This window comes from Acanthochromis polyacanthus, chromosome 13, assembly GCF_021347895.1.
Source record: "Acanthochromis polyacanthus isolate Apoly-LR-REF ecotype Palm Island chromosome 13, KAUST_Apoly_ChrSc, whole genome shotgun sequence".
NCBI classification, from domain to species: domain Eukaryota; kingdom Metazoa; phylum Chordata; class Actinopteri; family Pomacentridae; genus Acanthochromis; species Acanthochromis polyacanthus.
Window position 1 is genome coordinate 35,503,452 of NC_067125.1, and position 25,801 is coordinate 35,529,252.

A 25,801-nucleotide genomic window follows, 5' to 3' on the forward strand; every position below is an offset into this window, starting at 1 on the left:
CACTCCCTCCATCCATCTCTCACTCGTTCTCCCCCCTCCTGTTCTCTCTAGTAACTGTCTGAGTCTCACAATCTGCATCCTCCTCCTCCTCCCCGTTACATGCTGGCTGCCGTCTCCCTCCCAAACACACACAGGTGCTCGCATGCACACAAACACACACACATCCGCAAGCGAGCAAATGTCCTTTCTACACATGCAGCTATTAATAGCACCTTTGCTCACACACCACTTCCTGTTCGTTAGGTGAGTACACACAGGTTGCCCTCGGCAACCGTCCATCTACATTGTGATGGAGAGAGGAGGAGACAAAAGAAAAGGTACAGGAGCGAGAGAGACGGCAAGGACCCATGGAGAGTGATTCTTATCGTTCCTCTTCTTCACATCTACCTGCCTCATCATTTCATTTTAAATTTTCCAAATCTTGTGCTTCCTCTAATTTATGCATCTGAGGCCCGGAGAAGGCTTGTAAAAGGAGCCATCTGTTGGCCTCACAGGACTCAGACAGATGTGCTCACTCTTCTGCTGTCTCCTTCTGTTTTGGAAAAGTCTAAATTAAGAGTCTACAGCAATGAAAGAGCACAAAATGAAACAGAAGACATTCCAGATGAGCAACTAAATGGCAAAATGGGTTGTCACTAAAATCCAAAATGACCTATACAGTACGAGTAGTTTCCTACTGTGCTTTTAAAAGTACTTCTTGGGCTCAGGGAAAGATTACCTGCTGTTAAATGAAACAAAGAAACACACATCACAGGTTCCAGGATCACAAAAATGCCATACTGGGGCCTATTTTTCCTTTTGCAAATGTTCTGGACATGCTGATATATACAAATATACTCTGTGATGCTGCCTTTAGGCATCTATCCATCCATCCATTATCTATACGCTGCTTTATCCACATTAGGCTTGCAGGGACGGCAGTCTATCCCAGCTGACTTAAGGTGAAGACAGGGGACACTCAGGGCAGGTCATCAGTCTGTCACAGGGATACACATACAGACATACAAGCACACTCACATTCAAACCTACAGGCAATTTAGAATCATCAGTTAACCTCAGCATGCTTTTGGACTGTCAGGGGAAGCTGGAGTAACAACCCACACATGCACAGGGAGAACATGTAAACTCCATGCAGAAAGATCCCTGGTCGGGATGCGAACCAAGGATCTTTGAGCAATCTTTAGGTATAGTGGTGCTAAATGCAATTGTCAACATGCTAACGTGCTCACAAAGACAATGAGACATGCTTGATGTTCAGCAGGTACTGTATGTTTACATTGCTCACCATTTTAGCTTGTCATGTTAGCATGTGAACACTTGCTGATTAATAGTGAACATAAGGATTAAAGAGGCTGATGTTAATCTTTAAAGGGCTCACCAAAACCTTTGCAATTTACCCTGTAAATTTCATCTTAACTCAACAAATGTCGACCTCAAGGTGGCACTAGAGCAGTGATGCTCAACTTATGACACCCGGTTCTGAGTCACAATAGAAATACATTGATTTACACAGCAACTATTCAATATTGTCCCCTGGCTGTTAGTCATAGTTCATTTAAAAATAAATTAATTTCAAAGAAAGATGACTCATTGGCCTTTTAATGTTCATTCATTTCATCTGATAAATATTATTGTTTGTTAACTGGCTTCTGACCTGTATTTTTGCCAAAGTGATCCTCAGGGCAAAGCAGTCTGAGTATTCCTGCAAGAGAGAATCACCAACATCACTCTGATCCATCCTCTGGGTATCATGAATGTTTGTCCCAAATTTCATAAAACATGTTAGCAGTTGAGTCATTTTATTCACAACTACAAACGTCAACTTCCTAGTGTTGTAGGAAGAAAAGTAACAAGACAGTCATTGGAATTCATCCTCTGAGGACCACGAATGTTTTAAAATATTACTTTATGTAGGAGAGTGCTGGTCTGCCCACACTGCCACAGCTAAGCTAAAATAATTCAATACAATTCATTTCAATGCAATCAAAGACTCATCCTACAGTCTCTCACCTTGAATCGCTTCATTTCATGGCGACACGTAACCTAAACCTCTCAGATGAGAATCCACAATAAAAACATGAAGATGGGATAAATGTTTTCACTTGTGATCATTTATTTAGTGCTTTTTGAATTTCCAAAAATAAAATTTACATGAAATTATGTGCTTTTGTAAGTGTCCACACTGAAATGAATGAGTTAAATGAAGATAACCTGTGTGTCTGCACATATTAATATTTATACACATTGTAAAGTGAACAACTATAAAAGACATACATTCATATAAGGTAATTGTAAAAGTTATTATGGCATCGAGTCTGGTATATCCTGAAAACTTTATGTCAGTGAGAGTGAAAAATAGTCTTTGTATTCTTCTGTCCAGCTTAGGAAAGAAAATATCCCTCTCTAGCATTTTACTTTAACCCACCAATTTAGCATTTATCAGCGAAATTTACACATTAACAAATGCTTTATTATCCTCTATCATTATGTTTTAAGTACATTTACAAGTATTTACTAATGCAAAATACTAATATGTGTTTTACTACCCAGTCAATCATGAGTTTACAGTCAACATTTTTACTGCTTGCAAATCCTAAACGTGCAGGTATTTTCCAAAAGTTAATAAATCCTTCCTATAATTTGGAAGTATTTGCATTTGGTTTGACAGATATTATGACTAATATCTGTAACAGCCTTCATAAATATTGCAGTACAACAGCACTAACTTCCTGAGAGCAGCAGCGTCTCACTCAGGCACCTTCAGATCAAAATAAAGAGAAGCAGTTTGCGGCTGATCTACCAGGATAAAACTGTAAATCTCGTCCTCCCTCCCTCACACAGGGCAGCCGTATCCTCTCTGTTGATTCTTCTTCTCTCGACAGCAGCTGTACTCTTCCTTCCACCTGCTCTCCTCCCCCCTCCTTATCCTCCCCTCCTCGTCCTCCTCTCTCCCCCCCAGCTGTCCTGTGGGATGTGATGATGCTCTGACAGGCTTGGCGTCTGTTCTTGGAGGTGCTGGTATTTTTGTGCCACAGCGGCGGAGGCTGGCACAGGAATAGTGCCGAAGTTGTAGTGTATAGTGTGGGGGTGGGATCTGAGAAGGGGTTGGGATGGTTTGAGAACTGAGATTTTCAAGCCATTGTATAGACAGGAGGGAGACCAGGGAGGATTGCGTAAGTTGGCTCCCTGACTGCAAATTTAGCCTGGGCTCGCTCACGCATAAATTTGATGAGCAGTGCTATCTCAGTCGTCAGAGCCGCGGTATTTTAAGACGTGAGTGTGTGTTGGCATGGGACGACGTAGGGTGTATTTATTTACAAGTCGTGAAGAGTGATGGGTTTTAATTTGAGACGCAAAGAGCAGCATTTGCATCGACAATACGCACCTCTCCTCCTCACGCTGCTCTCTGTTCCTCATCCTGCCTGTTGTTGCTGTTTATTTATGGCAGATTGTTACAGACGGTGGTGCCCAGGTGTTTCACAGTCACTGACAGTGATGTAACATCTCACTGAACCTTCTTTGTTCGTGGCAGCTTTGCTCCTTGTTCAAGCTTGACATGAGTAAACTTGAGGCCAATAGATAGGAGCAAGAGATCTTTCAGGCTAAGTTTTAAGGGTCTTAACCCCTTCTATTTTCTACCCGGGTTCTTTTGTTTAGTCTATTTGCATGTGTAGGTGTTTGTTTGGAGAGTGTTTATGCAGTACAGACATCTCCTTTTTCTCAAATTTAAATTCTGTGGCTCTCTGTGTTCTTAGAAATCCTCTTTATGTGAGGTAACAGGAGGACAAGGAATGCTGTTGCAGAAAAGAGCTCACAGCAGAAAATTGAGAAACTGGTATCCAGTTGTGAAATAAGGTCAACATCTGCACAAATATCACCGGCTTACCAGAAAGCAGTGGCTCCGTGTTCAATAACAGGTTGACCTACCACTAAAATGTAATGACAAGGATGATTAAAAGCAAAATCAAATCAGAATATTTCGAGGAATGATTTTACTTTTGTTGAAATAATATCAAATTGGACATGCTCTCACGCCAGTGTTGTTATATTTGCAGGCTTATTTATTCTTAGGAAAACACTGCTTCAGTGGACAGCCACCTGCATGCACATCCTGGCTATGTGATCGGTAGCCGTTTACAGAAATTTATGAACTTCAGTTTCAGCTACATTCAGCTCCCACTGGTAACCCATAATCTCTTCTATAGGAGGCCAAAGTTCGGAGATTTCTGGAGAGTGCAAGACCTAGCAGCTGATTTTGTCGACCACTTTCTCCAGTAGACTTGTGAAATCCAATCCAATCCAATCCAACAGTTCCGCCTTAAATTCTACTTTTATAAAGCTTCTGCATTTTCAAGTATGTTAATGTGATGGACAAAATATTGCAAACACTTTTAAACGTCTAGTTTACCACCACTATGACCTCAATAATAAACATATTCCTATAATTTTTGACAATGTCACCAAAAATTTAAAATGCAGAAGCACTGTAAAAGCAGAATTTATCAGAGCCTGCTGTAGTGGATTGCATAAGGTTTCATGGATGTACCTATTAAGGTGGCCAGTTAGTGTTTATTTTGATTCTGTGACGATTGTGGATTTTGTTATGTAGGTTGGCTTAGTTATAAGATGATACAGAGCAGGGTAAATAGGTAGTAAACACAAAGGTGAAATGTAAACTCTCCATCACTGTGCACATGTATTCAATTTTTCCTCAATAAAAACTAGCGAAAAAATAATAATAATAACATAATGTTTAGCAGATTTGTGGTTAAAACAGGCTGGTATGTGTAGACCTTACAGTCAGTTTTATACTAATATGTGTACGCTGATCCAACATTGCATTAAACTCCACTGTGACTTAATACTCTGCAACAGAACAGGCAAACCACTGCTTTAAATATGTCCATTAAACATGTCTTTTTGGATATTTTGCTCACTCTTGTGCTTTTTCTCACAGCGGTGTTTTGTCTTTTCAGCCTCTCTGCCAGCTTCCAGCGTGAAGATCACAGCCAGCGCTCTGGACTGAGCTCAGCAGTCACTTTAAACACATCAGTTTTCCTACAGCAAAACCTTTCAGACGGGAACGCTAGTGGAGACCTCAGCTGACAGTTGAAAAGACTCTTTTGCACATGCTTTGCAGCGAGCAGTGTTTATTTTGATCAGCGGAGTGCTTGGATGTGACGTGATAGAGGAAAAATGTAAACCGACTTTAAGGCATCCTCATTTCTAGGTGTTTGATTGCACAAGATCACGCATGCAAAAATTCAGCTAGTTAAAAAAAAACCCACACAAAACAGCGCACATTGCTACGCTCTACGCTATAATTACGTGATAGCAGTGAATCTGATGGTAAAAGAAGAGGGAAGAATGTGCAATGCTAAACACCAAGCTGCCTTCGTCAGCCATTTATACCTGCGTTACTAAAATGCCCCGCAGCAAAAACACATTCGAGATTTTATTCATGACTCAAATACCGTGTCACCACTGTGTGTAATGCTCAGCTTGTTTGTATAATTATTGTACGTAAACGTGAGTGGAAGCACCTCACGAATTTACACAGTTTACATAAAAATAGTTGGCTGGTTGCACAGCTATGTCCAGAACAGTCCACATATGTCCACTGACCTGAGATCAAACAGTCCATGTGTTGTCGTGCTTGGTGTGATTTTTCTGTGAAAAAAAAAAACAAAAAAATGTGATTGTGGCTTTTAGAGTGAGAAGATTATAAATAGTAACCTTGAATATTTGACTACAAATGGTGATATTAAGGGTCAAAAAGGGTTAAATGTTCATGTTCATTTCAAATTTAGAGTCTGAATCATAGATTGTATAATAAAGAAAGTATACAGTCTGTTGTTTGAATATGAACTTACATAGTTTACATAACAAAAAAACATTTGGCTGGTTGCACAGCAATGTCCAGAAAAATCCACATACGTCCACTGACCTAAGATGAAATAGTCAATATTTTGTTGTGCATGGTGTGATTTTCTGTTGAAAGAAAATGCTGGTTCTGGCTTTTAGACACATAAGATTGTTAGTGATTTTGAAGAAAACCTGGATGTTGACTATAGACGGTGACAATAGGAGTCTAAAAGGGCTAAACGTTCATGTATACAAGCGTAATTAAGAATGTGAATTTGAACTTTTGAGGAAGAAGAAACAAATCCTGAAATTGGATGGATGGATGGATGGTAGGTAGGTATGTAGGTAGATAGATAGATAGATAGATCACCTGCTTGTCCTCAGATGACCTCTCTGCTGTGGTTAGTTTGGACAACATGCCATGACAGAAAGCGCAGCGCAGCTGGTTGTCGAAGGAATGTGTCAGCCAACTCAGTAAATCTGTCCGTGGGAAGGTGACATCAAAGGTTGCCGGCAACTGTGCGTTCAACTGGTGAGACTCCTGAAAATTGCAGAGCAGAGGGGTGAGTTAGGGGGAGGCAAGGGAGGGAGGGGATACAGCGAAGAGCATGAGAGCAACAAGGAGAGGGTGAGGAACAGAGGGCGAGCAGTGTGTGGGCAGGGAAGGCCGGCGAGGTGAGGGTGATGACGGGGACACATGCAGGTCTGTGTCCTCCTGACGTGTGCAGTTTACACACAGCCCTCTCTGCTGCCCCCATATCTTTTCTGTCTCTCTTCATTGGATCCGACCCTCTATCATTCCCTCTTCCTCACCCACTCACTCCCTTTATTCCTACCTCTTACTGGTCCCTGAAAAAAAAAAAATAGGGCAGTCCTTATGTAAGGAATAGAGAAGAAGTGTGTGTGTGTGTGTGGGGGGGGGGGGGGGGGGGGGGAGACGGTGAGCAAGAGGGAAAAAAAGGCTGAAACAAAGCCTTCTAGATAGAAACAAGCACACACACAAAGAATGAGTAGGGGGAATAATGAAGGTGCCATCCATGCTCCTTCTGCAGGTAGAAGACGTACTTACATCTACATAAATACTGGCAGCAAGAGAAGACTGTGGAAAACTGAAGCCTTGGTTTTAAAATGATCAGTTTAAGAAAAGTTCTGAATCTAAATTCTAAATTAGCACTGCACACAAATTCACTGTACTTTGCAAGCTTTTTATACCCCACAAATTTGGTGTGTCATGTGGGTTTCCAGATGCTATAATTACTCTGCAGATTTTACATACAACACATTTGTTTCAGTATGTTAAACTCAAGGTATTTACAAAGAAGTGAGACATAACCGTCCTAATACAATCTGCACATGAAACCAGACTAAGTTAGCCACTACAGCACCACGTGATGTTTTTGGACAGAACATATTTAAACATGTAAAAGAAGGTATATTCATTTAAACAAATGATAACTGATTCCTTTAGCTGCTTAAGTTTTAGTGTTGTGGTATTGCGCTGCATGCTGGCTCTCTGTCACACAGTCATGGCTTACTGGGATACATGAATACGACAGAGCCATCTGTAATGCTGTTATTAACGCCTGTGCTGACGAGTTAAAGAGTGTGCTGTGAGAAAGAAAGGCGACTAATATGCTTAAAACAGGAAATGTAGGAAGTTTTATGAATAAATGCTTAAAATTAAAACCCTAGTGAGTGTCTCAGCACTGCGCCTAACGACGTACAGTGCTGAGGCACATACTGAGTTACTTTCCACCTCTGATCTCATCCTCATTCTCTCTCACCCTCTTGCTCTTGTCCCTCCCTCTCTCTGGCACTTTGCCTCTCTGACTGGCAGCGAGCCTGTTGAAAGTAGGCTAGGATTGACGCGCTGCTTGTGTCTGAGTCACAGAGAGCTGTGGAATACTGAAACCCACTGATTGCATTTAACTTTAGGCATCCGACTCCCATGCAGTGCATGATACAATAGAGCCATCCACTCTTCGTTCTGCACCTCAATGCTGACGTTTATGGCTGCACTTACAGCAGAAAAAAAAAATAAAAAAAGAACGCCAATTGTTCTGACGCTGTGAAGAATTGTGGCGATGGTTATTTAAAGATATACAGAAAAAGTAATGATCTCACCCACTACATATTATGGCAACACTGATATGAGATGGTCCCTCTTGTAGTTGCAAACCAATAGGTTGAGAATGATACTAAATACCTAGATGGAACAATAAGGGGCAAAAAATGTAGCATATGATCCTGATTTACGGTACAATAACCTCTCCATCTCACACAAAGCTGTCTGGCATCTTTTTAATTTGTGCTTCATCATCAAGTACTGTCAAGGGCCTATTTAGAGGAGGTCAGTCATGCCATGGTCAACCAAAGCCTTACTTAACATGGAGGTAAACATAAATAACAGGCCACTGATGCTGGGTAAAAATAAGATGACGTGAGAGAAATTTTGCCTCAAAAGAGCCTGCAACCGAGGCAGTGACGCATGCATAGTTCAATGTTTTACCTTCTCCACATATCACTCCAACTTATTGCTGTGCGTGTGTGCTGTGTGGGTTCGTGTAAACACACAAGCTTGTTACTTAACAGGAGAGCCACAAGGATTACACCATGTAAACACAAGTACATTAACATAAACAGGACAAAAGGAGATATGTGCTGAAGACGGGAACGAGAAAGACTGGAAAGTCACAAGTGTAAATAATGTAACCGGCTCTTCACACTCGCTGATGCTAAAGAGGTCATGGGAACGTTCCCACTGAGTCAACATGAGTCTTATGTTCTAAACTGTCCATTGTGGGATCCTGCAGGATCATGAGGTCCCAAGGTGGCTGCTTTGGTGCATCTAGTGCTTGTATATCTAACTGTATACGACTGTAACCTCAGCAGTAGGTAATACAAACTTTTACCAGTAAATGTGAGCTAAAACAAAAGCATGAGGTCCCAAGGTGGCTGCTTTGGTGCATCTAGTGCTTGTATATCTAACTGTATACGACTGTAACCTCAGCAGTAGGTAATACAAACTTTTACCAGTAAATGTGAGCTAAAACAAAAGCACTTACATAATTCAGATGCAATCAGATATGGTTTGAACAACACGAGTGCAAGAGAGAGTCAGGAGAAGGTGGAGGTTAGCATCACGGCGGTCCGCTTGTTATTTGGCTCTCACGAAAAAGGACGGCCATTTCTCACCTCCCTTCCTGTCCTGTGGCACAACTGCAAAACACAGAGTCAACTGTAAGGCAGGTAATTTAAGGAAGTGCACTCTGGCCCTAATGACAGGGAGAGAACAGTACAATTCTGAACTGCAGCTTTTCATTTAGAGCTCATAAAATGAAGAGGACCGGGGTTAGATGGAGTGCTTAATATTCTTTCATATCACTGGCTACATTTTAAAAATGAATGCTTAACAGTTTTTGGTTGTACTTTTTTTAATTTTACAGGTTTTCTCTGTTTTGTTAATTTACAGAAAAAAACTAATGACATTCTACATCACAAATTATTACTTATACAAATGGTAATTAGGTCTTTTATGATAATTAGTTGGAAGGCGACACTAATCTCAATTTTATTTAAAACAACAAAAATGTCATTATTTTGCAGATATCTGTCATTATTTGAAAGGAAATCTTAATTATATTAGGGATCAGAAAATGGGAAACCATTTTTTTGGTTGTGTTTTATGTTATGTTTACAGATTTTTCCTGTTTTGTAAAATTACGGATGATATCTATTACAAACAGAAACAAAAATATGATTTTACATGTGGACTGTCAAAAGACAGGCCATATCAAAAACAAGTATTTTTTCAACTACTAATTTGTTCTTCTATAGTGTGTGGTGATAAAATCACACTGTTTAACTGTGTCTAAATCAGTTAAAAATATAATTGTCTCACAGATATTTGCCTTTATTTTCAACATTTTTGAAAGTTACAGTATGCCACTGCTTTTTAAACACACATTTTTTTTTGGCAGTGTCAGGCTTTCCTTGTTAATTATGTCTATTTTTTGGAGAGTGTGGTATGCAAACCAAAAACAGTGGGAGGTACAAAATGACATGAACACTACGACACCATGAAATCCAACGCAACAACAAAGCCTGTGATCTCAAAAACTGCCATACATTGCTACGTACTATGTTGGCACAGCTAAAAAGAAGAATGAATTATCATAATCCCCCCCCAATGTTGGTATTTATTGCTGGCATTAGCATCTGTCTTTGACTTTACTTATCTCTGATTCCCTTAAATCCCTTTTATCCAGACTCATGTAATATATGTAGTGAAAACTTTGAAGTGCATAATTTCACTAAGAAGCAAAAAAAAAAAAGAAAAAAAAGAAGAGTTAAATCCTTGTATGTTTGGCCAATAAAACTAATTCTGATAGAACACAAAATTCTTGCCATTACAGTAGACAATTCTTCACATATGAATGTTGCTGCAAGGGGGGGCTACAAATTCAAAAGATTATATTCGCACAAAAGAATAGGAGAAGATCTATACAATCAGTGCGGTTTTAAGATTAGTGTCAACGATTCAATCATTACGCAAATGTGAATTATGGTCTCAGTCTCCCACTCTGCTCCTGAGCTATGACATTGAATAATGGCATGAAAAGTGATTCTGCAGAACGTTATGGCATCACAGTGAAGTTCACTTTTGACATTATGGACACAAATGTCATCACTTCATTATTTTATCCCATCGGACATTTCGAATTATGAAATTCTGCCATAAGTCAAATTAATCATATTTATGTAGCATATTTTCAAATGAGAGTTGCTCTACATGTTTTAAGTTGGGCAGGAACAAGAATATGTGCAAAAAAGCAAATCAGAAAACGTGGCAAAAACTTGCAAAATAAATTTGCAAAATTAAATAAAATAAAGAATATGATAGCAAGACAGAATATGCTTATTTCTAAAATAATATACTAAAATATTAAAACCACTAGGGGCAACCAGTCAGCATGTGGATTCTTGAGCCAAAACTGTGTTTTTCGAGGTCACGGTGGCTTTGGAACGACAAATTCGAAGCAATTCATGTTTAAATTCAAGCAAATATTTGTGCAAATTTTGAAGAGACTCCCTCAAGGCATACTAGAGATATCACATTCACATTAATGGCCAACCTGAAAACATAATTTGACTGTCTAATACTATCCAAATTCTAAAAACAGACAGAGGACAGACACATGGTGCTTTGCAGAAATAAATGACGATGTCCCAAGTTCAAAAGTTCGTGGTGTTATAACAACTGAAATATTATGAAATGCCATGCTCCACGTTTTTAATTTCACCTCAAGTATTTCAGTTAATTCAGTATACACAAGCCATGTTTACATAGCTGCACAGGAAGGCCCTAAACTTTGCCAAGAGCGAATTAGTGGATTTAGACGAGAATAGACGTATTATTAGATGGTTACAGAAGCAGACGTGAACCCCCACCTGACAGATCATGTCACAATAAGCTTCAGAGAGTTTTAGCCAAAGTCTGACCTGAAAGACAAGTCATGCATATCTTCTTCATAAACAATCCTCGTCTCAGTCTCGTTTTTGTTTGCTCTGAGTAGCTGGAAGAGTGCAGAGCGAAGGCAGCAAAGACCGAAGGAAACTGTCGAGTGGCTGAGAGAAAAACTTTGGTACGAGGGCAGGAGACATTTTGGTTGGCTGCAGAAGAGGACTGATCAAATTTCTCTCTGTGAGGTGGGGAAAGCCTGTGAGAGTTATGCAATGTTGTTGGGACATGGAGCCAGAATGGGTGTAAACAACACCGCTCTCAAGTGGGATAGGCCTAATCGTTGCCTGGTAACAAATATTTTGGGCCAGACCAGGCAAACACGGCCCGCCTTCCAAAAGGAAACAGGGGCTGGCCTCATGAGCACAGTGCAAGTTAGTGGCTTCCCGAAAATACGCTAAGAGACAGGGGCAAGCAAAACAAAGGGGGCATTAGACAACACTGCTTCTATTTTTTTTAAACTGGGCTCGGCTGGAGTCTAGACCACCACAAGTTGTAAACAAACAAATTCTGGCTGGACCAAATAGTTTGGAGAGAAGGACTGCAAGTTTGCTCCACATTTAGACACGTATAGAGACCTATGAAAAAACTTTAATGCGATATAAAACTGTTTTACATGATTAAACCTATTAATGTGATACAAATTAATCTTAGAAACTTTCAAATATAAACTACAACCCAGACACTAGACTGTTACTACTCCTTAAATGTTTAATTATAATTAAACATTTAAGGTAAAATGTACTAAAAGTACCTAGAAAGAACTACTGGTGCCGAGTGGATTATCCTCAATTCACTTCTGCCTTATTCTTCAGAAGGTGGCTAATGAAAGGGTAATTACAGCCCACCTATTTCCCCAAGTCTGACTTTGAATTACTGCATTAAATGAACAATGTGTGAAAACAGGAGTCTGTTTATCCTGCATTTCGCTTCTATCCCACACATTTACAACAATGCGGTGCAGTTTACGGTGCGCTAACACGCGTGTGTATTTGCATTTTACAAGCTAAGACGCGGACACGGAACAAATAAAAGTTTAGTAAACGCTAACGTTTCCCTAAAATGGGAAAAATTATCAGCCGCTGGTGGTTAAAACTGGGTTAAAACACCAGCAACAGTCGCTGTAAGCTGCCATTCTCCCCCTGCGTAACCTACTTCTTGTTCTCTGCACAGAAAGAATCCGGAAGCCATATTGTGTATCTGCTGTCTGTCACTCAGCGCCGGTTGCCAAGGAAACCGGTTGCTAAGCGCCATAACAAAAAAGACCAAATTTATACGTCCTTGCGTCAGAGGCAACGGCGTCTCCATGGCGACGGAACGCTACACACACATGCAGCAAACCCGTGGATAGCACATGGTGAATGCCGCTTGTTTTAGCACAAATACCTTCTTTTGACGTAGTAACGCAGGCTGTTGTTGTTATTATTAGCATTGAGAGGGAAACATATCCCATATTTGTTTGTTTGTATTATTTAACGGCATACGTGCTGAAATACAGGTATTAGTTTGAAAATATCGCCGTGATTTCGTGTTCTTACAGCGTCAAATCTTGCTATTGTCATTTCCTCTGCTTATTTTTCCCTGCAAATGTGGGCTGTCCGCCTGCGTTATCACCTCAATAATTCCCCCATCATGAACAACTTACATCGACGGAGTTAGTCATCTCGGGGTTCAGCAGCACGGCACCGGTAACGGCAGCCCGGATGGGACACAGCGTTCTCCGTGGATCCTCGTCTCTGACGTGGTTGCAGCGCTGACTAATAACTTGTTATCCCCAACTCTTCCCTTTTTTCTGCTCACGCCTTTTCACACATCGGCTGTGGCTGTAGCCCTTTCTCAGCAGCATGCCCGCCCCGTGACATTGTTTGACATCACAGCCAAAAAAACTTAGGCCATTGTATTTTAGGTTTATGATTTGCCACCCAAGTCATCCCGCATTAAGCCTGAGGAGCAGAGCATCCCCCCTCCAGCTCCAGCCAACCTCCCACCTGCCACATTCCCACTGGTGTCCGCATGTAGGCTATAATAATGAATCACTTTCTGCTCGTCCGGGTGATGTTTGTAATGACAGGCGCCGATTTCCGTCACTGCTGCCCACTGTCCATGTCAGAATTACACTGCTGTTTACCAATTAATGTTTTTTTGGAGGGGTGTGAATGAGGCTACTGTCGAGGCACAGCGCGCTCTCCTGCCTACAGTCAGATCCATAACAGATCACTGTGTATACATTGTGAGGGTGTTGATCGACTCGCAGTAAATCCATTATTTGACATCGCACCTGACTTCAGGTTTTAGGGAGTGTCCAGGCGCACATGAAAAGGAGGCTTTCCTCTTCTTAGACGTTAAGCCCTGGAGCTCAGAGGAGTCCCGAGGGCGTGTCCTGAGAAACTTTTCAGCAGGATTTCCCTTGCTTGCTGACGGGATTCCGTCTCGACGTAACAAAGACCTTGGTGTTGCATAAATAGGACATTGTGTATCTTCCAGTGTTTTTCGCGTTACAATCTATATGGCGTTTTGAATAAACACTGTAAATCATTTAAAATTAATTCAGCTTGAAAATGTAGCATGTCTGAAAGATGTGACTTAATTGCACTTTAGTTGATTCATTAATTTAAAGTATGAGCTGTGAAAGTTTAAAAATAGCAGAGTTCAGTTCTTTTTCATTCAACACTAAGAAGCTGCCGTCTAAGCTGCTGAAGCCACTTTATATCAGTCAGTCTAAAGACAGTCTGTACACTGCCAGGGGTTATAGTGGTCATAAATGTTCAGGGTGTGGAAACTACATTCAGTAACTAATTAACCTTTGTCATGCTTAGATTGGTTTAGATTCTTATGCAAACAAACAATCTCATGACAGTTTAACATCTATTAAAGATCAACTTTCCATGATAAAACTACCAATTCTGGGGAGTTTTAGCACCGATGTTAGTCTTGTTTCTTCTGAATTTAATGTAATGAGTTGACAAAAGTCTCATCTTTTCATTCATTCAACTCATTATTTCAAGTCAAAATGGCTCAAGCTGTAAAAATGCATGTTCTGATTTCTAAAGTAGTCCGAAAATGTAATAAAAATAGACATTTTAAGTTTAAATAAGTAAGAATTAGCAAAACTCATACACTTCCATTCAATAAACTAGAAAACGTGAATGAATTTTAATCAATTCCTTTATGGCGTTTCATAGTGGCGTGTTTTCCACGTTATATGACATTTTGACTATAGGATACCTTTTTTTAGCCTAACCTAAAAACATAATAGGATATCTAAAATTATTATTAAGCATACGCCCTTGATTTCTAGAAGTGCTCAACCTACATATATTATAGGAACGAGAGGCTATAATGTCTTATCTGCCATGACCCAATGTTCCAATCCAGACAGACGCAGTCCTAAATAGATATTTTCCATATTTATCACACCGAAGTTTCTTAAAATTTCCTCTCCGAAATTGTCAGACGGTGAGAAATATCTCGTGCCTGCGATATTACAAAAAAAAAGTCTATTATTATCCGTCGGCGAGGTAAGCTTCTGGTCCATTTCAGTGGGAGAGGGAATCCCTCAACGTCACCAAGGATACCAAACACAACAGCAAAGCACAAATATGGGCATGTACGTCAGCGGAACTCCGAGGCGGGACTTAGACGCTAGAATGCCTTGGTTATACTCGAGGAGGATGGATTCATTCATAAGACAAGATCTGCTACTGTGCACCGTAAGACAACGAACTCCCGTGAACGGACTTTATGGATGTATAATCGCACATTTGACCGGGAGATCACTGCGAGGATTTAACGCTAAACGGGAGGACTTCTTCACAACTGGGACACTTTCCCCCCGTAAACGCGGGGAACTGGATTAAAGCTTCTTCATGCAACTTTTTTGGAAAGACACCAGGAGCATCTCACCAGGGAATAACAAAAAGCTCATCAAGGGTAAGACAACACTGACTTTATGCGGCTGATGTGCAGTAAAGATGCGTTTAGGAGCAGCTCAGAAACATCTGGCCGCTGCTGCCGGTCAGAGACTGTCCCGCTTACCTCAGCGTAGCCTGCCTGTAACTCCGGTCATTCTCTCCCAACAGTACTTCTCCTTTAGTAACCTTCTTGTGTGTGCCGCTGTCCCGCCGCTGCAGGTGACACCGCGCTCTCGCCGGTAACTGCAGGTGTCGCGCTCCCTCTCGGTCCCTACGGGGAGATGTACCAAGGGTTCCCCGGCGACCCCGACAGCGGATCCCGTGGAAGCTCGTCTCCATCCATTGAGTCCCAGTACCTTTCCTCCGTGGACTCCTTCGGGAGCCCGCCGACCACCAGTGCTCCGCAGGTAAGTCTAAGATAAAAGAGATAAAATAATGCATGCAGGCGATGTCAGATCCGCGATCTGCCTGTGATGGCACAGCTGTCATACATGCAACAGGTCTGACCGCACACAGCTGGAAGTGTGCTTACATTAAGTCAATGGAACATGTGCTTTTGTCTTTTTAAAACAGTGTAAATGTACATTGTGTAGTCCTGGTATATTTTGTAGATACTCATACAAAAATCTGTTTTTTAATACCGAGTTTCTAACACTAGCCTTAGTAAATATAAACCATGTTTTGCACAGGGTTGCTATGACCTCAAGGCATATATAGGGCATGCTGGGTTATGTCACGGCAGACAGGACAATAATAATAGTGCCACTTTACAATGTACAAAATTAGCAGCATTGTAGTCTGATCCTGTCACATCTGCAAAAGAAAAATAGAGAAAAACGTTGTAAATGCAGTCCAGCAGGCTTGTATTTGATTTTGATTTTACTGGAGCCTGATGACACGTAAATTCGGTTCGGTGTCCCTGTATTCAGACATAAACAATGTGGCGGGGCTTCGGTGTGAATGTGCCGGTGTACCGGCCTCGCAGCACGCCGCGCGGCGGATGACAAACGGCTGGAAGTCTCCGACGTCAGTGCCGAGGCCCCGCCCCCTCCCCGCTGCTCGCTTCTTCCACGCGCTCCGCTCTCCTCTCACAGGCCTCGCCGTGACGTAAATGCCTGTTCTATTTTGGAGCGCTACGTCGCGTTGCCAAGGGGAACACCGGGGGTGTGACGGGGGAGGAGGAAGGAGGAGGGGGGAGACGCTCAGCGAGGGAAGTGATTGGTCGTTTCCAGAGCCGCCTGTCCCAATGTCTTAACACGCTTTAAAATGAATATTAATGGCAGGCGATACTCCTCCTCGGGTCAAAAAATAAACCGAAAAAAAGAAGACAAGTGACAGATTTGAGCTTTCCATGTTTGCCCAAGGCCCTATTTAAACTACTGACACGGAAAACAAAGCTGTGACACAGCAACGAATGCAGACTAAAAACCACCAAATTCACGATTAATTTCTGTAATTTTTTTACCTCTTTGCTGTAACATCTCTAGATGTAATGTTTTCCCCACTAAGTCAAGCCACCATGATTTAAATCGCACAGTTAAAGTAACAGCCAAAGTTCTTTCCAGAAGAAAAAATAGACTGGCTTTCCAAACTATCCTGACGAAGTCTAAATATTACAGAGAAATTAACATAAAACATTTATGGCACAAAAGTACTGAAGACTTGGAGCTAGGTAATAAAATTTTTAGATTTAATATGCTGAATGCACAGTATAGAAATTTTGCAGTGTACAAAGATCTGAAAAAACATGATGTGCAAAAAAGATAGTGTACCAAAAATTACTCACATATCCAAAATGTCAGTACAACATAAAATGAACATGTGTCTATATAAACATACTGAGTTATCAAGTCTAATCTACTTATTTCAGCACTTTCTGTGACCTATATGACACTGTACTTGAATTAAAATTAATTCTTATAGCTGAACTGTTATGTACATCAAATGAAAAACTAACAATATTTTTCGTAGTTTAAAAAAATATTTAAGTATCTGTTGTATCATGTGATGTCTGTACAATTTCTAGCAGTTTTAGAATAGAATTCTTATGTAACGCATGAAATCAATGGACCCTCGATGACACCACTTGTTTACAGAGGTAACGCTTATCTTACTGTAGCTGAAATGATGGCCATAATGAAGTATATTAGACAAATCATCCTTAGAGGTTCTGTAGAAAGCAGATGATTAAATTTTTTGGTTCTTCAGATGTTTCAGAGGTGTCCTCAGTTCAGCTCAGCTCAGAAACAAAGAAGCCTCTTGATCAGATCTATAAGAACCAACAAGAGAAGATCAGTGGCTTTCTCCTGAAGCTCTTAAGATTTTAATGGATGATGAGAATCTACACAAACATGTATTAAACACCACAAAGCACTGAACCTAGCTTGTTTGTTCCTGTATTTCTGCCTCTGTCTAAATTTGTCTAAAGTGTCTTTGTATGCTCTGTAAAACTTAACTGTTCATATCTCTGGCTCAGGAGTGTGCGTCAGCAGGCGCTGGCTTGAGCATTGTGGGCAGCGGGCCAGGGACCAGTGCTGGAGGTGAGATGCCCGGTTCATTCGTGCCCACCGTCACCGCCATAACCACCAGCCAGGACCTGCAGTGGATGGTACAGCCGACCCTCATCTCCTCCCAAGCCTCTGGACAGAGTGGCTCCACTGGCACCACGACCATGACCCAGCCGGTGTCACTGGTTGACCCGTATGACATGCCAGGCCCCAGTTATTCCTCTGGCTCTGGGTTCACTCCTCAGAGTTCAGAAACTCCAGGGCCTGCACCAGGCCCCATCCGCCAGTCCAGAACCCGCAGCCGCCGTACACGAGACGAGTCTGTGAGTGACGATGGAGATGTTGGTGTGTTAGTAAGTTTGTGTGCTTGAACGGTATGTTTGTTGACCCTCGGATGTTACACATGCAGTGTAGGTATATTCTTTACATGGGAGCCAAAAGAGCAAACAGTACAGCAAACACAGGGGGGTTAGTAAAGGGAACTCCCTGTCTACTGTAGGACCTTCTTATATGCACAGAACCACTTGACAAGGAAAGGCCATACCTGCGTAGGAGGACAGCACCAACAACTTCCAGCACATTTATCAACTGTGACGCAACTGAGGCTTATTTAATGTAATTTTAGGAATTTACTTCTGACTGACAAATCATACTGCCAAATTTCCCCTCAAGTCAACCATAGCCCAACTGCCCTGTCCAGTGTGTCCATCACTGCTGCTTGGAGAAAATGACTACATTTTCAAGAACAAAGACAGAACTTTTATCCTAATCCATTTCTGTTCTCTCATCATAGCTAACACCTGAAGAAGAGGAAAAGAGGCGTGTTCGTCGAGAGAGAAACAAGCTGGCTGCTGCCAAATGCAGAAACCGCAGACGGGAACTCACAGACAGACTGCAGTCGGTGAGCTTGGTCCCGTTTTAGCTGTCACAATGAATGATGATCATAATTACATACTTTATGCTACCTCCATAGCATTGTAGAGTTAATAAATGTCTGCATGTGTGTATAAGAGAGAGGATTATAGTAATGGGGTGTTTAGCTGTGGTGAGGACGATTATAGTACTCGAGAGAGACTACTGTAGCTATGGTATTTATGGCCTAATTAAGGAGCTCTTCTATAGGGCACCTTACATATCAAAGTGCAGAGGAGGAGGCATTTCTGCTGGGATGGATACATCCACCTCCACAATCACTGAAGTACAAGTTTGGTGAAGCTAACACTCCTATCCTCTCTCTTTCTGCTGTACACCTTCCTCCCTCTTCTATCCATTTCACCCACCTCTGTTTCCCCTTCCCCATGTTTCTTTCATTCTCTGTACCTACCCACAGGAGACGGACATACTGGAGGAGGAAAAGGCAGAGCTGGAGGCTGAGATCTCAGAGCTGCAGAAGGAGAAAGAGCGCCTGGAGTTTGTCCTGGTGGCCCACCAGCCAAACTGTAAGATCCCCTACCAGGACCAGCCTCAGCAGGGCTCAGGGCAGCTCCCTCCAGTGCAGGCCCAGCTCCCTCCCCAGACCTTACAACCTCCTGTCTCCATTGTGGGCTTGACTGTGAAGGAAGACTCTTTCTATCTGCCTCCTGCCTACACAGCCCACCCGGCCTCCACACAGTCCCAGCCTCCGGTTCAGCAGCAGCAAGTCCAGCCGCAGCCTCAGCCCGGATTAATGCAGGAGGTAGAGTTTTCTAGTTCTTTCTATGGCTCAAGTGAGCCAGCACCTGGTGGGCCATGCCTTATGGCCAGCGACAGTGGTGGTGGTGTTAACCATGACGATGTGGCCATTGGCAGCTACAACACCTCATACACATCTTCATTTGTGTTCACCTACCCAGAGGGAGCCTGCGGGGTCAGTGCCAACCAGCGGAACAGCAGTAGCGAGCAGTCATCTGATTCCCTGAACTCGCCTTCTCTGCTGGCACTCTGACTGACCGACAGATACACGCCTTCACATATTAACACGCACACACATTATGCTCGCTGGAAGTAGAGCCTCAGACATGTACATGCACAGAGCCAATCGGTCTCACAGACTGAGATGAAAACCACCAATCGTCTGTATCTGATTGGGTTAAAGTTTACACATTCTGAAAAGCATTCCAATTAAGAGCCATACAAATAGTTGCACATTAGATCTAACCTTTAACACAGAGCTTAATCATGAATCAGTTCTTGTTTTGTATTTAACCAGAATATTTGCAACTGGACACATTAAGCGTTGAAAAGCCAAGTCCATGTTGCCAATCTTAAGTGCTCTGAATTCACAGATTAATTCACAATGAATTCTCACATTGTCATACTCTCATTGAGTAACACACAACATGCTCACTCCAACAAGCACAAGTGCCCCCACCCAGTTCCCTCTGTCGGTTGCTCCTCTTACAGTGCTCTTGCTCTCATCCTTTTCCATCCTTCTTTTTCCTCTCGCTGATTGTATTTGTGCAAATCTGAAATAGGGACGAAGGACACTTTGTTCAGGGTCTTTTCTTGTGGGAGACTGACAGCTGTTGTCTCCTTCACCTCTAACTCTTCATCCGCTCGGCTTCCCTGTGCTTCTTCATTTGCTGCTTGGACTTGGCAAGTTGGGGATCTGAATATCACCGCCTCCACTAAAACTTGTGCTTTCTTCTCTCGTTTTTTAAATTCTTCTGCCGTCTGCCTACCTGCCATGCGACCCATCTCTACCCATCTCTGTTTTCTCCTCTTCTGTCTCTATGTTTCTCCTTCTCTCTGAAGTCCTCGACCCCCGAGAGCCCGAAGACCCCCGAGAGCCCTTGGGACCTTGAGTGAAAGCCAGCCCAACTAACATGCCCTTTTGCACCCTGTCACACAAGGACATGGACGCATCACACGCAAACAGAAGAACCTTTACTTGGAGCGCACTGCTCAAATTCTTACAGTGAACAGCAGCTACATACGTTTAACACGCACATAGACGCAAAATCGACGAACACAAAATGCAAGATGGATGCCACTGTCTTCTGCTGAGCCATTTTTCATGTTGTTCACACAATGAAGATGAGACATCTGTTGTGAGGCTGGTTAAAAGTGAGGATGGAGAGAGAATTAGCAGGAACTGAAGAAGGAAGCGCAACGAACCAGGACAGACTCTGACAGAGTCTGGATAAAGGATGACTCCAATCCTAACCATCGACTTTTACAACAAAAAGTTGAAAAAAAAAGGAAGAGCCAAATGTTAAAAACAAAGCAAAGAAAAAAAACTTATGCTCTTGCCAACTGTGTGGAAGGGTGACCTCAGTAAAAACACCTCCACACCAGAGAGCCTCATCACCCTCGGCCTACATGCGCACATTCACACCATCGCTTTCAAGTGTCTGAACTGAAGATACAGACATTTTGTTGCAGAGCACCAGCTCTGAGTCTTGCTCAGAATCAATCAGATGTGAACCGATGCCTTTATTTAGAGGAGAGACGTTTTTTTGTAGTGATTCAGACAACCTCTAAACATTTGGGCTCAGCGGTCTCTGTACCTCCCTTGTTCTCTCAGCGGAGACGAGGTGGGGGTGCATTTATTGTGAGTGCGTCCACTCTGAGGCACCTGGCCCGTTTATTTCTTTCTTTATTGAGGTTGATGAGGCGAGTGAGCACAAAGCAAGACCTGCGAAACAAAAGGGGAGGTCATGTGGGCTGATGTTGTAAGTGAGCGTCCTTTCTTCGCCTGTGAATTTGTAAAATTTGTTTTCCCTGTATGTTTGAATGAAAACCGTTATATATTTTAATGTTTATGTTTGTTTGTGCATTTCATTGTTTTGCATTGACCTCTGCTTTCTCTTGTACTGTTGCCGTTTCTTGTTTTTCTTTTTTGTTTTGTTTTAATCGGGAGATTTCCAGATAACTGTTACTATTATTATTGCTTTGTAACTATTGTTTCATTATTTTATTGTATTTTCATTTGGCAACTTCAGAGGCATGTTGTGCACTACAAAAAAGATCTAATTATAAGTCTATATACATACACATATACAGGTAACATGTATATATAAGTGTATGTACCATGATTGTAAAGTATGAATGTCTGCAGATCTACATGGGATATTTTTGTCAATGAAGAACAAGATAAAAAGTTAAAATGAATATTTTTCTAAAGGAACAACAAAAAAACTATAATAAATTTAAAGTACTGCCCCGTCCTTTAACATGAAGCACGATGTCACTGCCTCTGTCAATGTGTATTTATGTTTTATAAACAATATAAGGCACTATCCAAATTACATTAAATGTATGTTTATAATGATGATGTTTAGAAGGTTGTGGTAACACCTTTGTTTTGTTTGTTTTTTTCTCTGTGAGGTCTGTCCCAAAGCTACTGACACCTTTATGCCACTTATCCTTAAAACTAGTGTGATTGAATGTCGAGTATAACCTGTCCAGTACCATTCAATAACATTGATATTTACAGAAATATGTGTTTGAAGGATAACCACAGTTTTAGCCTTGATGGAATTTATCATGTTATGGTGGGGAACCCATTCATGTATTCAAGGAAATATGTTGTCTAACTGACATTAAAAAAAACTTGTGATTGTATTTGCTGGATAAGAAGCTTTATTTTCAACAAATAAACATGTTTAATCAAAACGATGACTAGATTAATGGCATAAATGTTTTTTCAAATGTGGCTCTTGGTGGTCAGAAAATGGGCAGACCTCATTTTTTTAAAATGTTGAATTTAAAAGGACTGTGTTTGTACAGATGTTGGAGATGCCTTTTGATTTCTCTCCAAATGCAAATGTGATGAGAATATGTTCTGGTGTCAGAATAAGCATAAAACATATTCAATAGTTCTCATGTATATAGGTTTTTGTGGTGCTACTTATATTACAATGATGAGGCAGTTTCACATTGAATGGTGGAAGGTTACAAATTGCCATTGCTGAGGCTCCAGGCGAATGAAAACACTGCTGGTCTCATCAGGGTGTTTTACTCTGTATGGAAGCCAATAACAGTAAATTTCCAGCAGCTGAAGCTCTGAGAGCTCAGTAATCACTCTGTGTTTTCACCGTGGTTTAATATCAATCGCCTGCTACATCTGTAAGTGTGATAAACAGAGGGTCCTTGTACTGTACCTGCACTCCACACTTACGCCCCTGATCACCACACAGCACATCGGACTCATTCTCTCATCTAATTTCTTTGCTTTGGATTTAATTGAAATTGTAGAATTTGCTTTATATATTTGTAAGGTTACAATCACAAATGGGTTGCTAGTTGGAAAAGGTGACACAGAAGATGAAATATTCAGATACTAGTTATAAGACAGAGAACCTTCCTGCACCTACCTGTACTGTACAACGGCTATGACAGCATCAACTGAACAAGAGCTTTCTTATTTTTCTATGATGAGGTGAATGTTATTATGTATTTCTATTTTTCCACAATTCCCACATGCACTCTGATTTCACATTAGCCCTGCTATGAAATGCAATACTTATTATCCTCTTGGATGAACATAATGTAGCAAATCATGCAGTGATCAAACTGACTGCTACTATATGTCAAGTGTGATGATGTATTGCTTTAATTATCAACTTTTGTTACAGTATTAAAAGTTATCCTTAATATTTGAAGTAATTTTTAATTTTGAGACAATCTTCATGAAGAAATGTATCTAGAAAAATATATTTTATTTCATTTACTGAAGATGCATAGAAACTAGTAAAGCTCCTCCATTTTAGAAGGTCTATTTTTTTTGGTTACAGTCCATTTCTTTCATTAACATTTCATAATTTTTGACTCCTACGTCTTTAATGGGAGCAATGATCACAATTTTGTCACATTTGAAACACATTAGATACATGATAGATAGAGAGACATGAACCCTTACACAAATGAAAGGCCCAAAGAAATTAAATGAAAGATGTCATTTAGGGCACATTGTTAGTCACATACTTTGCTAATGAAGGTGCTCTGATGTGAAATTCTCTATTTTTCAGTGCATATAAGTTAATGTGACTGATTTGTTTGCTGCATATCAGTATAAAGTACTGTTTACTTATTTGTATAATTTCATCCTTATTTGTTTCTAATCTTAAAGAGGACCAAAGTGTATGACTTATCTACCATGTTGCTTTTGCAGTCCCTGCTCTCTGTTCTGTGCCCATATTTCAGCCTCTGGTCCTTTTTGCTGACCTATAAAGTTTACATGATCAAGGTTTTTCTCACTTTCTAGACTGCAAAAGCTGGGTGAGCTGTCTCCTTTACTGATGGTTTGACCAATGCCATTTATTTCCAATTTGTGAAGAATTACATAAATAAACAGCATATTACACGCCTCTCGCTTTTAAATGAGTCGTCGACCTCTGCTCTGGTGTACTGAAAAGTGTTTCTGTATGTATATTTATTTGAACAGCAATTATTGTATGAGTTATTTTCATTTTCTTTTTGATGTGATGATTATTATTTTATGCATTCCATAAATGCTTGCAAAAATGAAAATACCCATCACAATTCTCCAGAGATCAAAGCAGCATTATCAGATATCTTGCTGTATTTTTGACTCTCCAACCAATTTGATTTACAGTCAAATAAAACAGATAGGTTAGCTAGAACCAGACTGTATATGGCTTTTTAAAAAAGGCTGAATCATTTAAAACCATTGATGGATTTTCTGTCAGATATGAAACTCAGTGTTTAATATGCCATGGTACTGTTACCGTTTGATAGTCGCTTTAGATGATGTTAAAAGCCCTCCACACCAAAATGTGGGCAAAGCAGAGCTAGAAAGAAAACAACACAGCAAGATATTTACAAACTGTCAATATTCAAGAGAGAAATTTGACAAAAAGTAAAGGATATTAGCTGTATAATAAATGAATTATAAAAAGATGCGAATTTATTTATTTTGATAATATCGTACCACGTGAAAGGTGGTCGTTGTGTTTATATGTCTATGGTGTTTACGCCCATGATTTAGTTTCACTCATGTATATCTATGGTTTCACTTCCCTGTTTTGACTGAGTCTGCCAGCTACGTCAGCTCTCACCTACTAAAGCAGAGCAGCTGTTTTTAGCAAAAAGCTAACGGTAACGGGCCAAAACACAGGCATTTAGCAGCTAACGAGCCACATATTTCACTCAGGAGCAAATAAAGACCAACGAAACCGTAAATGCAGAGTGGACACTGGACTTACGGTTCGCAGGTGGTCAGAAACACGACTGAACATTGGTACAGATGGAAACTGAAGTTGTAGTAACTTTGAAACCCGCGGGCCGCGGGTGCTGGAGAGAGTGAATCTGCTGAAGCGACGCTGAACTTCCGGTTCGTAGCATCTGATGCGGCAGGTTCAGGAAAAAGTTAAGGAAATAGTCGGCTCTGTTTTTTCCACATTCGAATGATGGAAAATCACGTTAGACATTCTGGGTAACCTCAACGCCGTCTGAGAACTACTGTCAAATGTGTGAAACCTTTATTCTTCATTTGTTGAAAAGTGAGAAGTCTTTGTTTTTTCTGCATTCACGCTACATTAGACCAGGTCCAGATCTAAAACAACAAAATATAAATGTCTGGATTATACCTCATGTATAAAGTCTTACACAACTCTACAGAGTATTTGTAAAAAAAAAAAATGGGGAGGGGGCAAAGACAATCTAAAGGGACAATAGATATATTAAAATATTATTATTGCCTTTTTCCGCATCTGGACCACAAGACCAAGTCCAGATCTGAAGCCACAGAAAGATTGCACTATACAGACTCTTTAGTCTGTGTTTACCTTTATATCATAGAATTTCTGAAACGAATAAATAAATGTTTTTGTTTGTTTTTTTTTGCTTGTTTTTTAAAGTTAAAAAAACGAGACTTTTGATTAAGAAGCGCCTTGATTACATTTCCTTCAACTTTTGCCTTAACTTCCGAATCAGAAGCTGAATCAGTCTATGAGCTGAATTCATCATTGTTGTGTTCAGGTTGTTTATTGCTAATCAGCGGTCTGCGTCGCTCTCTAGCGGCCTCAAATATAATCTTTTGAGATTTTTATTTA

The 25,801-nt window shown here is 40.9% G+C and overlaps 1 protein-coding gene and 1 long non-coding RNA gene across 5 annotated transcripts in view; one reads left to right on the forward strand and one right to left on the reverse strand.

Annotated features, from left to right (window-relative positions):
- Positions 1-11,605, reverse strand: part of LOC110970856 (uncharacterized) — a 39,329-nt gene extending 27,724 nt beyond the window's left edge. Inside the window, exons 1-5 of one of the 2 annotated variants that reach the window (XR_007945872.1) lie at positions 11,368-11,605; positions 8,931-9,084; positions 6,236-6,406; positions 5,626-5,670; positions 1,655-1,702 (exon numbers count right to left, since the gene is read on the reverse strand). This is a non-coding gene — a long non-coding RNA (uncharacterized LOC110970856). Of the gene's footprint in view, positions 1-1,654; positions 1,703-2,089; positions 5,671-6,235; positions 6,407-8,930; positions 9,085-11,367 lie in introns of those variants that run through there. The other variant, XR_007945871.1, reaches the window with a different exon arrangement.
- A 3,432-nt stretch (positions 11,606-15,037) lies between these two features.
- Positions 15,038-24,107, forward strand: fosb (FBJ murine osteosarcoma viral oncogene homolog B). 3 transcript variants are annotated; one of them, XM_022221176.2, is made up of 6 exons: positions 15,038-15,316; positions 15,517-15,704; positions 17,774-18,157; positions 18,598-18,705; positions 19,135-19,479; positions 20,538-24,107. In XM_022221176.2, the coding sequence occupies exons 1-6, from the start codon at positions 15,253-15,255 to the stop codon at positions 20,589-20,591; spliced, it is 1,143 nt and encodes a 380-aa protein (XP_022076868.1). In that variant the 5' UTR covers positions 15,038-15,252; the 3' UTR covers positions 20,592-24,107. The 3 variants fall into 3 exon arrangements, with proteins under 3 accessions (XP_022076868.1, XP_022076838.1, XP_022076846.1); XM_022221146.2 differs by having other exon boundaries at positions 19,135-24,107; XM_022221154.2 differs by having other exon boundaries at positions 17,774-18,127; positions 19,135-24,107.
- Positions 24,108-25,801: the final 1,694 nt, after the last annotated feature.

Coding starts and splice junctions, on each gene's coding strand:
- fosb (XM_022221146.2), top strand. CDS start 15,253: ATGCAACTTTTTTGGAAAGACACCAGGAGCATCTCACCAGGGAATAAC. Junction 18,158..18,597: donor ATGGAGATGTTGGTGTGTTA/GTAAGTTTGTGT, acceptor CTCTCATCATAG/CTAACACCTGAAGAAGAGGA. Junction 18,706..19,134: donor TCACAGACAGACTGCAGTCG/GTGAGCTTGGTC, acceptor ACCTACCCACAG/GAGACGGACATACTGGAGGA.